At 40.6% G+C, this 16,477-nt stretch overlaps 1 protein-coding gene and 1 long non-coding RNA gene across 5 annotated transcripts in view; one reads left to right on the plus strand and one right to left on the minus strand.

Moving 5' to 3' along the window:
• Positions 1–10,458: 10,458 nt before the first annotated feature.
• LOC122538077 (terminal nucleotidyltransferase 5C) overlaps positions 10,459–16,477 on the minus strand; it is a 14,499-nt gene continuing 8,480 nt past the window's right edge. Inside the window, exons 2-3 of one of the 4 annotated variants that reach the window (XM_043671833.1) lie at positions 14,727–14,730; positions 10,459–12,192 (exon numbers count right to left, since the gene is read on the minus strand). In XM_043671833.1, coding sequence (XP_043527768.1) covers positions 10,849–12,192; positions 14,727–14,729 — 1,347 coding nt within the window. In that variant the 5' untranslated portion in view covers position 14,730 and the 3' untranslated portion in view covers positions 10,459–10,848. Of the gene's footprint in view, positions 12,193–14,341; positions 14,378–14,726; positions 14,731–15,101; positions 15,323–15,548; positions 15,869–16,477 lie in introns of those variants that run through there. The other 3 variants (XM_043671834.1, XM_043671831.1, XM_043671832.1) reach the window with 3 other exon arrangements.
• LOC122538078 overlaps positions 12,125–16,477 on the plus strand; it is a 9,702-nt gene continuing 5,349 nt past the window's right edge. The window contains exon 1 of the long non-coding RNA XR_006308781.1: positions 12,125–12,191. This is a non-coding gene — a long non-coding RNA (uncharacterized LOC122538078). The remainder of the gene's footprint in view (positions 12,192–16,477) is intronic.

Genomic DNA, 16,477 nt, shown 5'->3' on the forward strand with positions numbered 1-16,477 from the left:
GCTCTCTACTTAACGCTACCGATCACGTATTCTTCCTCTCCGCAAAGTCTGTACGCTGCAATCGTTCCACCGATTGCGATCATCTACTCGTTACCTCATCGAATTGTCTCGTGTCGATGGAACTGCGTTTTTTTCTTCCTGTCTTTCTTTTCTCACTCTTCTATTTGTCATTCCTTCGATCGATGAATTGGGCATCGAACAAGTAGGAAATTCGATCGTTTGTTGTTTTTCAAACGCGTCCACCGACACGGATAATATTTAGACTAACGCGTGTTATATATTTGCTTCTCTCGAGATACACAGAGTTCTGAGGGGGCGTTTGGCGTTTTACTGTTTCTATATCAAAAGAAGTTACGTCCTAGGAATCGTAGAAGGGAAACATGGCCGTGGAGACGCGATCGAATTGGTTTTCGTGTCCAGCCGAGAGATTCCTCGACTTTGGTGGCGCTGCGGAGGAGAGCGAGAGACATCCAGACACGTCTTTTTCACACGTTTTTCACAAATCGAGAACGGGAGATATTCGATTAACGCTAGAACCACCAAAATGCTCAAAATGACCAACTGATAATTTTCATTAGATATTTTATATATATATATATATTTTTTTAAGACTTGAATAATTCTTCGTAAAAAAAAAAAAAAAAAAACACGTAAATGAAAGTTTGTGTATCTTATTTCTGTTTCTTTTACTTTGATACTTCCAATTGATATTTTACATTTTATTCGTCGGTAGTTCTAGTGTTAAGGCTAGGATTAACCTGTTTATCGACTCGTCTTTTACCAATAAAACCAATAAAAAACAAATTACTTTCAAGTCCTGGGTGTCGTCGATAGAATTTATCTTCAAAGGAATTTTAAATAACTTTGATTAAACGCACGGTGAATGTGAGTGTTTATGCGTTTATAGGATATTTAAAATATAGTACAAAAATATACGTAGTAATTGTAATATTCTAACGAGCGAAATAAATTTTTGCTTGAATTCCATTTTTTTTTTTTTTTTTTTTTACTTTTTCGTTAACTAACAACAAGTTACTAGTGTGTAAACGCAAAGTTTCGTGAACCACAAATAAACGACTATATCCAAACAAGATGAACTCAGGTTAAAGGGAAAAAAAAGATTAACAACATTCGATACAGAATATAATATCTAAATGCCAATCCTTTCAGACAGATTATTCACGTACAACCTTTCACGCTTCGGTAGCCAAAAAAAGAAACATGCCCAGGGCGAACGTCAAAGAGCAAACTTTGCTCCTCGTGGTCGTCGTTCTGTCGTAACACACTTTAGGCTTCACTGAATTATCGATGTCCAACGTCTGCTTTTTAATTCGAGCAAAATCTCGCCTACAATGTCGTCTATCGTGATTGCTTGCCTTTTAATCGAGAGAGAGAAAATTGAACTGTACAATTGACTTGCAGACTCTGATTCGTGTGTTTCGTATATCGTTACGTATGATATATATATATGTATATGTATATATTTACAGTATTTCGTTTAGACAGGTGTGCAGTTAGCTTCGAGTTAATTTCCACGATATTGTTACTGATTAGATTACAAGACGATTGCACGATCGATCGATCGTTATGCTTCTAGACGATCTCGATATCTACGAAGCTACATCTTCTAGTGGCCTAATTTTCTCGGCTCGCGAGATTTTCTACACGGGATCTCTGTTGTCGTTTAATCTAAGCGTCGCCCCTTTGCACAGTTTGTGTATCTTATGAATGTGTATATTTTTGCGGATCAGCCTGCTCGATCTAAAAATCGGTTCAATCGCCAATCCAACTCATGACCCTTCAACGAACGTTTCTCTTCGATTAATATATTTCGTCGTTTGATTACGCTCTTGCACGAAATTCAGCGACGTGGCTGTCACACGGTTTCCATACATAATCGGCTGCTAAGAATATTCATTCTTCTTTTTCACTTTGTAAAGTAAAAAAAAAAAAAAAAACGTGCGGCTGTTGTTGGTTTTCATAAAAATGAACATTGTGATGTTTCAACTCCTAAAGGCAGTCGTAGGATTCATTGAAAGTTTATCGAACGAAAGACATTTGTTTTCATTTAAAAAAATGAGCGGAGCCGAACGTTTTATACAATTTTGGTAAACGAAGGTTAAATTATACAATTTTGGTAAACGAAGGTTAAATAGAAATTTATTTATGCATCTTTTCGTTCACAAAAATCCTATTTTTTTTTTTTTGCAACATGTTAAAAACTTCAAAATTTCGAGCACGACGAGCCTTTAAGAGTCGACGAGACGTTCTCTTTTTTTTTCTGGAACAAAAATGTCTATTGTACGCAAACTCGATCGAACAACGAATTTAATAAAAAGATAGGACTTTAAAAAGGAGCTACGCTCGAAATACAAATCTAATGCTGATAAAAGATGTGTAATAAAAGAAAAAAAGAATAGTCAAGAATTCTTTCGTCATCCAGTCGCGAAGATTACGCTACGTTACGTTTATTTCTCTTTTTCCTTTTCGTGATCTAATTAATTACGTAGTAACAGGTATCGAAATATATCTTATACGATTAAGGCTTGCTCGTGTTTCTCTCTCGCCGGATCGCCGCGTGATCGTTCGCTTAACCAGAGTCTTTTTGATAAATATCATTATACTTAAGATTCTTCCCTTACTTACATTACGTTCTCGCTCGACTACTATTTTCTTGGACGTACGCTGGACGAATGTTGCGATTGCGTTTCATTTTTTTTTTTCGTTTTTCTTTTTTCTCATCAGGAACTAATGAACTTTGCATCTATGCGAGGAAGATGAGGAATAGCTGAAAAATCGTCGTTTCTTCAACGATTTTCTATGAATGATTCTCGCGCAACGAGAATGATGACTGTCGCGACTGAAGAAAATATCTTTCTTCTTTTCGAACGGCGGTAGTCGATCTCAAACGTTCGAAATTCAAAATAAAAGTTTCGGATCACAGGTAAAATCACAGGGGATTCGGAATGTCGAAATATCGACGAATACACAACGTTTTCTCCTTTCATTTTTAATGAAACGAACGAACGTTTAAGAGATCGTTACGATTAGTAGCAAGCGCAATAAGAAAGCGTGTGTACAGGTGTAAATCATAGTCTTTATTATTAAACGTTTCCACTTGAATACTTGTACAGGCAAATCGATATCTCTCTGATGTCTGTTCGAAGGAGAAAAGAAAAAAAGAAACGAAAAGAACGACGATTATCTCAATTGCGTCATTCCCCTCGCAAAGATACGCCATTTTCTCATCATTCAGTAATATCGACGATCTTCCCCCCCCCCCCTGTTTACACAGATGCAGGATCTACCTTCCTCCCTCCCCCTTTTCGTTTATGCACATTATCAATTTTCATCCTCGATCGAATCGATCAACTTTGACTTTTCTCTCGCGCTTAAAATTATTACACTTAGAATTACATACTCTGCTTTCCGTTTCATCCGAGAGTAGGTCGTCTTCTTTTTTTTTTTTTTTCATTTCGACGAAATTACAGTTTTTTCTCGATTTTCTTTCATTCATTCCTCGATTAAATATGTATCTTTACGCCTCGGTTCAACTGAGAGAGGGTGAGAACATCTCTCGATTTGACCTTTCTTTTTCCTTTATTACTCATCGTCTGGACAATCTCGGAAAAAAGTTGGAAACACGATTTTTGCTTAATCACCAGGTTTCTGTATTTTTTTTTTTTTTTTTTTTTTTTTTTTTTTTTTCTTTAAGAGAAAACGATCGACGCTCTAAAAGTTCTTAACACGCAGTTTTCCTTTTAGTGGTTTCCAGGAGAGGTTTTTGAGATGGTTTTCTTTTTCTTTTCAGTAAAAAAATCAAAGAACTAGAAAGTGGATGGTAAGAAGCTAGCCTCCAGCGCTGTCATTGTCTCTTCCTCTTTGAATTCACCCTTCGTCTTTTGTTTGCGAACGCTCCGTTTCCTCTGACAATCATGTGACATCGTTCAACGTCGAACGCTTGAATTTCAAACTTATACGAAATAATCATCGTGTCTAAANAAAAAAAAAAAAAAAAAAAAAAAAAAAAAAAAAAAAAAAGGAGAAAGAAAAGAAAAGAAAAAAAGAAGAGAAGAATTAGATCTAATTCTTGAATGCTAATGAATGCTAATAAAATGCGTTTGATTTATCTGTTAAGAGTAAATCTTGGGGCTTGCACCAAGATTGAGACATTTGTGTCTCTCTTGCCACAAAGACAAATAGACAACTTCTCACCTTATCTCGTCGTATCCCCCTCTTCTTCTTCTTCTTCTTCTTCTTCTTTTTTTCTCATATTCATATTTATTGCAATCAATCAAACGCAATCTCGTTTCACTCTGACAGTGCGCAGGGTGTTCTTCGAAACTTCGAATAATAACCATATGTAAGTGGTGTGTCAAGTAAATGCATTTTATTTTCTCTTTTTTCTCAAATATAAAAAAAAATCATTTTATATCATGTATACTATATATACTATATAGGTAGTACGTACTATATATATGTGTGTGTGTGTGTGTGTGTGTGTATGTGTATGTGTATTTCGTGCGATCATATCGGGATACAGAGTCGCGCAGGATCGTACAGAAATTCGTCCACGTGGTAAATAATTATGGTTATTATTCTCACGTACGATAGGCAAAAAAGAAAAAGGAAAGGAAAGAACGAAGAAACAAAAAGAAAACTGAAAGGAAAGGGGGGGGGGGAGGGGGGCGATAAATCGGGGAAACAGTTCGCGAAACAACAACGCGTTTCTTTTCCATTATTTTCTTTTTGAAACTTCGTCGTTCGTTTCGTCGTCATCTGACTCGTTGCTCGATGATATTTACGTTTTCCTTGTTTCGCAGAAATCATCGATCACGATGCACGCTCGTTCGAAATTACAATACAGATCATTGATACAAAAATTACAATTGTTAATTAGAATTCGCGTTTGTAGAAACGTTTTCGGAACGCAGAATGAAAATTTTTTTGTTTATTCTTTATCTCTTTTTTTTTTTTTTTTTTTTTTTTTTTTGTTTTTTGATTCGTTGATTAAAAGTTATTTCTATTTTTTTCTTCTATTTATTTATTTTTATTCTTTTTTTATTTAATAATTTAACAATAATTTAACTTCTCCTCTTTCTCGGATTAAATCGGGATGCCACACACTACTCTTCCTTTCAAAGTATCGTCTCGATTTATTTTATGCTGTAAAATTGACTCGGAATACTTTAAACGAAGTCAGAATATCACAAAAAGGAAATCCGTCGTTAACTGAATTTGTTTTTACTGTATCGATATTATGATTTACCGAAGAAAGTACTCGTTCCATTATTTTATTTTTGCTAATATTTTTTCTGGGTTTCCTTTGCACTTGAATCTAATGACATCTTCTAGAACGAGTTTCATTTTTGTGACAATCTGTCTCGCATTGCGTTGAAACTTGGCTCCCTGCCTATTCGCATGATTGCCCTGTTCGAATTCGAATCAGACGAGATTCACTCTCGAAGGACGAAACGAAAGAAGAAATAATAATAATAATAATAATAATAATAATAATAGTAATAATAATAATAATAGTAATAGTAATAATAATAATAATAGTAATAATAATAATAATAATAATAATAATATCTAAAGGAAAGACAATGCTTGTTTTAATTAGCTACACTTCGTCCAAATCTTCCTAAATTTTAATTTTTTTGGACACAGCATCTGCAAGATCTTTTGTTTATAAAAAACTCACGGGAAATCTCAGGAGTGATTTATATACAAGTTGAATCGTTTATAGTCATCAGTTCAATTCAGATTTCTTGGCTATGTAAGTGTATCGACTATCGTATGCAATTCTTGGTCTACGAACGATCTATCTGTCAAAAATCGACAATACCGAAAATGCTAGTTCGCGAGAGAACGATCGATCTTTTCATCCGGCATCTCTAAAAGAAACGTGACCATCAAAGAAGAAACGATCGTATATAAAATGTCGTGCGCGTTTTCCGCGTTTCGTATCCTTAAAACGCTTGCTTCATCAAAGAAAAGCAAACCGTATCACTCGCTCTTAAAAACCGAATTTTTCTTCGTGCGAGTCGAAAGAGAAGAAGAAAGAGACAGCAGGAAATTCTTTAAAAGGAAAAAAAAAAGAAAAAAGAAAAATCAATTTGAAACTCGTGGAGAATCGTGATTTGTGTTTGGTAAAAAAATTGATTAAAAAATTCCATACGACGATACGATGCGATATGGACGATACTTGGTAAATATAAATAAAAATACGAATGTGATAAAAAGACACGAATCTTTTTCTCCGATAATTTTTTTCCTATTAACATATTATTTCTTAGTAATTTTTTTTTTTTTTTTTATGGAGTTACATCTATGTATGTACACACTTCATTTTTGTTCTTTTTTTTTTTTTTTTTAAGCGCAAACGAATATATAGATATGTTACAATCCTGTCACCAGCGTTAAAAAGAACGATCGACATTCGTATCGATAGACCGATAGATTAACATCACGATTGATGATGAGGACGGTGCTCGAAGGTCTCGGTAATTAAACGAGGCGGAGTAATAAACGTGGCGGGAACGATCGAGCCGCGAACTGTTTTTAACAGACCGATGTCTGGTGAAGTTTGAGCGAGAAAGTAAACGAGAAAAAAGAAGCAGAGGACGCTCCTCGTGGGAACAAGTTGGGAAATTTCATTATTTAATTACGCGCGAAAGAGAAACTGAAAAGAACCTGAAGAATGCGCTCTAACTATCAGCCATTGAACTTCCGTTTCAAATTCGAAGATCTATCTCGACACGTAACGACATAAAATTTTAATTGGAGTAGAAAGTTTAGAAGTGATCTAAATATACTGAGTATCAATCCAAAGTAGCCAGAGTTTTGACTCAATTAAATCCACAAAACTACCATATATAGTCTTAAAAAAAAAAAAAAAAAATAAAAAAACACGAATGTATCATCTATTTTGATTAATAACGATACCAATCACGAGCTACCGTATTTAGAAAAAAAAAAAAAAAGAAATTCAAACCTAATAGTACGATCTGATCATCGAAAATTTCTCCTAACTGTACCATTTTCGCGAGTCGAAACAAATTCCACTCGACCAGAACACGAAGTGTTCGCGAGGTAAAGTCTCCGAAAGAAACGACGAACGATATCTTCGTCAGAGCGAAGATGAATTTGTCAGATTGTTGTAAATCTCAGAGAGACGGGAATCACGGCAAAAAGACCAACGACGACGACGACGACGTTTAGGAGGAGCGAGGATGGTCGATGGATGATGGGAAATGAGTGGTAGCGAATGAAGCAGAGGGAACAGGACGGCCAGAGGTGCACATCGGGTGTAGAACGTCGCTAGTCGGCCTGGCTCTCTTTAGCATTAACACGCGATATACCAGAAAAACCAGTTTGCGGGCTTTTTATTAGGCCTTTACTTTCGCTTGCAAACTGAAAGGAAGAGTGAGCGAGTGAGCGAGCGAACGAACGAACGAACGAACGAACGAACGAACGAACGAACGAACGAACGAACGAACGAGGCCTGATTAGCTTCTAGTCGGTGAGCGAGCGAGCAAAGTGACTGACTGTGAGTTGACTAACGGGGTCACCAGTCGATACGGACACGCACGTAAAAGAGAGACGCCAAATCGTGAGCAATATGCATCCTCTCTCCCTTCGTCTCTCTTCGTGTTTTTCTCCCGGTGTTTTATATGTATTCTAATAATATGTGTGCCTGTGTCTATGCGTGTTACGTATTCGCAAGGAGAAACAGAGAAAGAGACAGATAGAAACGCGTAGAAACGCCGGGAGATCCCCGCGGATTTCTCTGTGCGTGTATAGAACGGATTACACACGCGCGGATACACATACACATGCACGTTTGCACAGGCGGCACCGCGGCAGCGATTCGCGGGACAATACAACTTGCAAGTTCGTCGCACGCCAGCCTCTGCGTTTTGTTATTATGCAAATGCGTTTTTATCACGATCGATGAAACACAGAGGCACGCGTGTATTCTGCTTCGCATAGCGACGCGTTACACCAACCTGTTAAATAATTATCAAAGTATCGAGATGATAGGAAAAAATTATGCAAGTCGTTGGTCAGGGACTTAGGGCCGTTGCGAGGATCGTTCGATTTCACGTACGTATGCGTGTGTATGTGTATGTGTATCGCTTACGTACGGAAGATTACAGGAGAAAATATATACGAGAAGCAGAGTTTTGTTAATTTTCTCGTTTTCAAGTTACGTAGTATCGAGCTAAAATGGGACACTTTGATGTTACCCGCATTCGTTCTGAAAGCGGTTAGCCTTTTAGCAATATGTAGAGCGCAACCCTGTAGTAGGGTGTGTATCCAATGTTTAAAATTCTCTTTGATCAAATTTCATAAGGGACAATTTTGGTAAAAGATACAAAGAAACCAAGAAATGTCATCTCGCGTCTTTCTCCTATAATATTCATCCATCTACGTGTACAATTTTGCGTAACGAAGAACTACTGTCTTTTAATAATTTTTCTCGAATTTCCTTTGACGTGTCCTTCGATGAATCCTAAGTCTCAATGTTTTTACTTCGGCATAATGCTAGGACTGATTGTGAGAGAAAAATCTCTTAGTCTCTGGATCCAGGTAAATAATCAACTTTTGTCTCAATTGCATACCTGTCGCGTGTGTGTATATGTGTGTGTCTGATTATTTACGTTTCCTTCCTGTTTGCTTGTTCCTTCACGCGACGTGACAGCGCTGGTTGACGTAAACGTTAAAAGAAAAGAAATAAGAAATTGATAAGAAACATCTCTCACCTCTCGTTCATTTTTTCTTTTCTTCCTCACTCTTTTACTCTTTTCTCTCTCTCTCTCTCTCATTCTCTCTCTCCGCGTACAAACTCTCTCTCTCTCTCTCTCGTTCTCTTTCCCGTTGTCACACCGAATTTTTTCTTCTTCTCAATCTTATATATCACGTTACAGTAATATCTAAATGAAATGTGTTCACAGCCACACATTAATATTTTATACATAGATTTTATACATGTATTTATATATTTAAATATATATATATATATATTTATATATTTATAATATTCCTTTTTTGCAAACGCCACGCCCGTTAATGTTTCTATTTTTTTTTCTTTTTTTTGTAATAATAGCCTTAATTTGAATTTACTTTTCCTTATCCTTTTTTTTATGTTTTTTTTTCTTTTGTGAAATCTGTGTACGTTACGTTATCACTACCTTTCCTTTAGTTACGCTCTCGCACGTTCGTCTGTTATAATATTTTTTTTTGCCTTTTTTTATTTTTTTTTTTTCTTCGTTTTAGGAAAAGAGAAAAGAAAGAGGAGCGACCATGGAACGCTGACGAACGCTCTACATCGCCGCAATCAGTCGGTCCTTTTCGTCCTTTGAATCAAAATTCAACTTCAGGCGTCCTCTTGTCCGTTCGTTTCTTCCTCCTCGTCGCCGGCGGTTTCTTTTTCCCTCGTTTTCTTTCCTTTTCTTCTTGTCACGATATCCCAACTCTCGATTCCAATTCGTCGTCGTTTCTCCATTCTCGTAATCTTCGCAATTGACTTCACTTCTTCCGGTTTCGTTTAGAGTCACGTTAGTAAACCGACGCCACCGTTTCCCCGGGAATTCTGAAAAGCGCGCGTGTGTACATGTACATACTTCTTTTCTCGACGCGCGCACAGTCTCTGTCCCCCTCTCTCTCTCTCTCTCTCTCTCTCTCTCTCTCTCTCTCTCTCTCTCTCGCTCTCGCGCGCGCGCGCGCGCGCGCCACTGTTAGCGATTCATTTACATACATGCGTCCATTTCGTTTTATCGACGCGCACACCGACGAGAGTATAACGAGAGTAAATTCGTCGTATCTGTTTGAACCGCGCATGCGCAATCGCGGCTTCCGCCGTCTCTCCTCACCGTCCGTTCGAATTCGTTATTTAGGCACAACACATTATTTTCTGTTACTTTTTCTATATATTCGCTTCGCTTCGTTTTCTTCATCCTTTTTTTTTTTTTTTCTTTATCTAGTTTGTTTCAACGTTTTTTTTCTTCTTTTTTATTATTTTTTTTCCGTCTGTTTCGTTTTGGAGTCTTGTAGTCTCTCGATTGATCCCCTACGACCGTTTGTTTGACAGCGAAGTACCATCGCGAGTTTTGGTCCTTCCCTCCGCGACTGATCGTCCACCGCACAGCTGGACCGCACGCGTCCAGGAGAGACAGAAAGATATAATCCGGGACGGAAACGAAGCGCAATATTACAAATCAAATGTTCCCGTCGTGAAGCTGGAACCTTCTCCTCCCCTGGATCTCTTCAGTCTTCCGCGAAACTGTTTCTCTTTTTTTTTTTCATATATTTTTTTTCTTTTTTTCTTTAAATTTCACTGTCACCGATCCGCTATCTCGAACGACATGACACCACATCCTCCACGATCCGTCGCTGAATCGATCACGACGGATTCGTTCTTCTTTTTTTTTTTTTTCTTTTTCATTTTCCTTCTCCTTTATCTCGACGAGAACGTCTCTCGTCTACGTCACACTACGGATCTCGATCGGTGTTGTTCGGCGTTCGACGAGTGTCCAAGCGTCAACTGAGGAACAAGCAACTCCGCTGCTGCTTTGGCCTGTTGTCGCGAACGATCGACGATCGACATCGTCGTTGCTCCTCGAGATTTTCGACCAAATGGGAACTAGAGCGATCAGCGTCGCGTCGATGGTGGCCCGAGCGAGGACGTTCGCCTTGCCGGTCGGTGAGCAGAGGTTCGTCGGTAGTTTGATGATTTCCGAAGATGGTAGAGATATCGCGGACGTCGGTGACGGTACCGGTGGCGGTCGTAGCGGTGATAATGGCGGTGCTAGCGGCGACGATGGCATTGGCGTCAATGTCGCATCACGACGAGCACGCCATCCACGAGTTGCAGGTGCACGTGTAGCACGCGGTGGGTATCACTGGAGCGTAATAGTAACCGTTCGCGTAAACGTAGGTGGCCGGTGGTCCGGGCGGTGCTTGCTGATGATTCGTCAGCCGTTGCTGTTGCTCCTGGCAGAACACTTGGTAGGCGAGGTTCTCGATGAGCGCGAGTGTCTGCCGTCTCTCGTGGCCCATCAGGCACACGGTGGACTCCTCGACCACGCTGTGGAGCAACATCAGGTACTGGTACTTGAGAGCTTCCTCCTCGGGCCCGACGAAGTGATTCCACAGGTAGTTCTCGAGTTTGGCGCGCTGCTGGCTGATGTCGGGGAAATCGATGAAGAATCTCGAGCACATGTACCGCTCGAGGGTCTTTATGTAATCGGGCTGAGATGGCTTGTACATCTTGACCAGGAGGTTGCAATACTTGAGCAGGCCGCCGCCGCGTATCTCTTCCGGATGCCTCGTCGAGATCAGCTTCTTGTGAAGGTGGTACAACGCCTCTTGGAAGTCACCGTACACCGACTCGCCGACCACCGTCGGATAGAAGTTCTCGCCGATCGGCAGCTTGCTGCACTCGTAAAACAGAAGGAGCGAGTCGAGCACGATCTGGAACGAGTCGACCGAGAACTCGAACTGCCGCCTCATCGAGTCGACGAACTTCAGCTCGACGTTCCTGTGGCCACGGGAATTCCCAAGGGAGATTAGGGACCATCGGTCCCCGTCGTTGTTCACTTTCACCATCTTGCTCACGTACGCTTCCTTCAGGCTGCACGTGGTGATCCGCTTACGGCTGACACCTTCCGGCAGCAGGTCGAACAACGAGCCGAGCACCGCGGCCTTCACCTTGTCGTAGTTTCGGCCGCTCGACAGCTCCACCGCGAATATCAGGTCCAGGTCGTTGTACGGCTGCGACTCGGTGGCCAAAACGTGAGAGGCAGCGCCGCCGTTCAATCTTATGTCGCGTACCCTCATACCGGCACCGCCATTGCTCGGGTCGGACTCCAGTTTGCTACGGACCACGGTCACCAGGTCTCTCAAACGGACTTCCAACGTGGGGAAGTTTCCACGGCCGTGGATGCACACCACCTCGTTCATCACGTCGTTCAATCGTCGTACCTGCTCGAAACTGAGCACCGCCAGCCTCTGCTGCGGATCCGGACAGTCTGAGTTGTTGTGACTGTTGTTGTTCCCGTTGTTGGCGTTGCTCTCGTTGGCCCCGTTGCTGCCGCCGTTGCTCTTCGTGCCGTTCACCTGGCACAGGGACTCCATCATAGCGACCCGACGCTGGCGTTCCTCGCCGATCTCCAGGGAGCCACACTGTAATGGAAAGGAAACAGGAGACGTTATTAACCGTAGCATTGTTTCCGCGTTCGGTTACCTTTCTATTATTACGATTATTGCTACGTCCCTAAATGGATATCTATTATTACTATTCAGTATATGTCGTATATGGGTGAAGTAAAATGAAAGTTACTTTTAATTAACTCTCAATATCTCGTTATACGTGATGTTTAATATTATGCAAAGATTCGAAAGTCTTGGGGCGATTTGTGTTTTTCGATAAAATCTCGCTGTTTGATGCGAATGCTTGAAATAAGAGCTCTTTCGAAATAGAATAGACGGCATATAAAGGTGCAGAGTGAACTAGAAACATCAAAATCAATCAGTAAGTTAGCGAATTTTAATATCCTTATCAATTCTAATTTCAATTATAGATTCATCTGTTAGAAGATATCGCAAAGTCTACAAAACAAAATGTGATAACGCAGCGTGACGTATTATGCAATGGGAAATCCAGAACCTAATCTAACTTAATCTAAGAGAGATACAACGAACTCTTGTTCCAACGATCTTAATCTCTGGTCAACTATCGATCTAAGTTGACTTGCGAGAAACAAAGTTTTTCAATGAAAAAAAGAACGAACAAATTTATTACACGCTCCCTCGAAATTCCTGATCCGTACGAAGCTCGCGAAGGAACGTTCAAGTCGACTAGCTCTGTCACTATGAAACGCTTACGGACTTCTTCGTAGTAGTTGGTGAGTTTAGAAATGCCACGAGGTTACGTCCGGGTAGTGTGCACGAGATGCACACCCTTTTTCGATCGTTCGAAACGATTCGCGTTTCCACGAGAAAGCGAGATATTTTTTTTTGTCCTCTCTTTCGTTTCTCAAAATGTCTTCTACTCTGTTTCGCGATTGAAGAACACTTCTCCTTCTTCTTATCGGAAGCTTCGAGTCAAAGAGCTAGAGATCAATAGGTTTGTTCAGCCTAATTTCTTCTTTCTTTAATCCTGTTACGTTAAAAGATCTTCCAAAGATCGCGTAGTAGGATCTCTGAAGTATCGTGGAAATTTCTTTGGTGTTTCAAAATTCCTTGGGACTTTGAAGGCTCTTTGGTATCGGGAAATGTTTTAAGATGTGTCGAAAGTGTTTCGCGACGTGTCGCAAGAGCCTTTAAAAGATCTGCGAAAGTCTCTTAATTTCTTGAGAGATTATCCGTCAGCTGAGAAGCTGCAAGTCCCTCGTAGCCTTTCGAGTGCTCCACGACCTCTCTCAGAGATTCGAAACAATTTCTGAAGTCAAATCGAATTTCTTTACTGTTCAAAAAAGTATTCAGAAAATTCCCGCGTTCTAAAAATTCCTTAATTGTTTCAGAAGTTTACGAGAAATTCTGTCAGCATTTAAGAAATTTCCAACACCACGTCAGCTTCAAGATTCCTCAAAATTTCGAGCTGGTTCACAAAATCCCTCGTCATTGTAAAGAAAAAAAAAAAAAAAAAAACTTAATTTGAACACTAAAAACCACCAAAACTCTTTCAAAAATCTCGAACAAAATTTTCCTAATGTTTCACGTATCTCTTCGAAAGGTAACGATTTCGATTCGTCAAAATTTCAAGCTGCTTCATCATTGTGAAAAAAAGAAGAGACGTCGAAAATATTCCTTAATTTATAATTAAGGAATTTGTTGGATCTATCTTATAGATATATTATAATCGCGACATCTCGTATCGGTTAAGTGTACAACTAGTATGTATGTGTATGTATTATTTATATAACCAGCTCGAACGTATTGTCAAGCTTCATCTTTGTAATAAGAGTCCGCCGAGGAAGAAAGATGATTTTTAAAATTGTTATGCCTAAGTAAATTCCAAAGTGATTATTACCTCGTCAGTTATTATAAAGCCACACTGCGCTACGCGCTTCAACAGAATTTGTATCATAAAGAATATATTTATAATTAACTATATATTTATAATATTTATATTATAAAGAACATATTACGATTAATTCTAAATGTTCCGGAAAGACACTTTCAAACAGCGCGGAAGAAAAATTTTCCCAATACCCTAATAACTATCTTAACGCGTCTCTTCGACGAGTCTCGAGAAATAACGGTCTCGATCTCCGTTCCGACGATTAAAAAATCTCGATCTCGAGACGTCGATCGACCGTATGTACGTACGTACGATCGAGCAGGTCGACGTCATTCGACAGTCAGTCAGCTGTTGAAGGTAAACAGCGAGGAGAGAACTCGATTGGAGGAGCAATCCGGGGGCCAGTCGAGAGAGTTCGCTGGTCGATTCTCTCGTTCACGGTCGCGAGTGCACGGTTCGTTTAATTATCGTTAGTTGGTTAGCGCAATAACGCGTTGACGAGCTCGTCTCTATTCATCGGAGCTTATCGACGAGCCTGCAACAAGCTTCAGATATTAATCGGACGAGCGAGCCGATAATAAACCGGTCGTTCAATCGAAATTCCTCGTCGAAATGCCAGAAGCCGCTCTCCTCTTTCCCGCGATCGTTTCTCTCGCTCGCCGTGCACTTGGGGAACGACAACACCTAATCATGGTAACATCGTTAGCTAATTGCCCCACGCTCGATCGACCAGTTGCGTCACTTGACGATCCGCTTGGAACGACATTCATTATTATATCACGCGAATGGCTAGTCGTTATGATTTTCTTTTTCCTTTCCACGTTTTCTTTCAACGAGAAACGAAAAGAGAGAACGTACGGGAGTCGAACGAAGTTTCTACGAGAAGGAGAAACGTTTCTTTTCTTCCTGCTCGAAATTGGAATCACTCGAGGCGAGGGTAAAGATTGATAAGAGCGGCTGTTAAGTTGACAGATACTGTTATCTGCCTTTCTTCCTATTAGCGGCGATAGTGACTGCGTTGCGTCACAGGCAACTTGCCTCGTTCAAATTACCAGCTAACCGAGAGATATACCTCTTTGATCCGCGCAATGTTCATCGACTGACTCCTTCAACCGTTATTTCACTTCTCTGGAAAACGTAGCCCAACGTGGACAGTTGCGCTACTGAACTTTCAATTTTATCACAGACCATGGCCAACTATCGTTCACCGGTAACGATACTACAACAGAGAATTCGCACGAGACCAGAGAGATTGAGATCTCTTTTGGCAACAGAACCACAGCTGCGCTCGACACGTTACAGTCACCGAATAACCACGGGATTATGCCAGCAGCCACGGGGATTCACCGAGAATCAGCCGGCTGACCAGGCTCGGGCTACTTTCACTCGAGCAGGGTGCACTCTCCGGTCTAGTCTGTTGCGCGAACGATCACGAAATGTAATCGAACTACCACCTGTGGAGCACCGGTGTTTCGCCTCTGCGGGTTTTCACAATTATCCGAGGAATCCGTCCCCTTACCATGAAGAACAACCCGCACCGCGTCGTCTTCTGGCTCGTCGTGCAACAGGCGTTGGGCGATTCACTTTTCCGGAACTTGGCCGAACTCAACTGTTTCGATATTTCTCTGTTATTGAAAAAAAAACAGACACTAGAACGACACTAGAAAAATTCGGAATTTTAAAATCTAGGATCTCCGAAACTTGACGAGACTCTTTTCTCTCTCCTCTCTTTAAACGGCTGTTCTTTCAATCGCGCGCGAAACGGAACAGTGGCGAGACGAATTCGTGGACCCGCTCGATCAACGAGTAGATCCGCAGCTGATGAGAGGCAACAGCGAACTGAGGCGAGCTCGGTGAAAGGCGTACGAGGAAGACTGGCGGCGATTGGTGGCGGCGGTGGTGGAGACACTACCACCAACACACAGCGGCGGTAGCGACGTTCTGAATGTATCAGGGGGGGCAGCACAAAGCTATCACGCCGCTATCGACGCCTCTCTGAGAGAGCGCCGAGCCTTCGTGGTAAATCTCATCATCGCACGTTCCAGATGAGGTTTGTTTCACGCTGCTTGGCATTCTCGTCGAACTGTCGTCGGCGTCGTTAGTCTGGTCTGTGGCTTATTTACGCTTGTGGGGAAAATTGGGGGATATACAGAAATGAAAGTGAGCTCGAATATTTAGAAGGCAGATTTCTGTTTCTTGATCGTCTTTGCAAATATAAACGCGATGATTGCTGTTCAATCGCGAGCAAATGTAAACGTGAGTGAACGCGATACAAATAACGAGTAAATATTAATTAAATTCTGATGTGGCTTATGGGAAAATTGGAGGGAAATGGAGTAGAGTGTGAGTGTACTTTCAACGGAGAAGATAGATTTCTGTTTTTTTTTTTTTTTTTTTTTTTTCCTTTTTGTCAATTTCCGGCTGAAAGTACGTCGAATAGTAGAAAAA

This window comes from Frieseomelitta varia, unplaced genomic scaffold (assembly GCF_011392965.1).
Source record: "Frieseomelitta varia isolate USP_RPSP 00005682 unplaced genomic scaffold, Fvar_1.2 scaffold_956, whole genome shotgun sequence".
Classification (NCBI taxonomy): domain Eukaryota; kingdom Metazoa; phylum Arthropoda; class Insecta; order Hymenoptera; family Apidae; genus Frieseomelitta; species Frieseomelitta varia.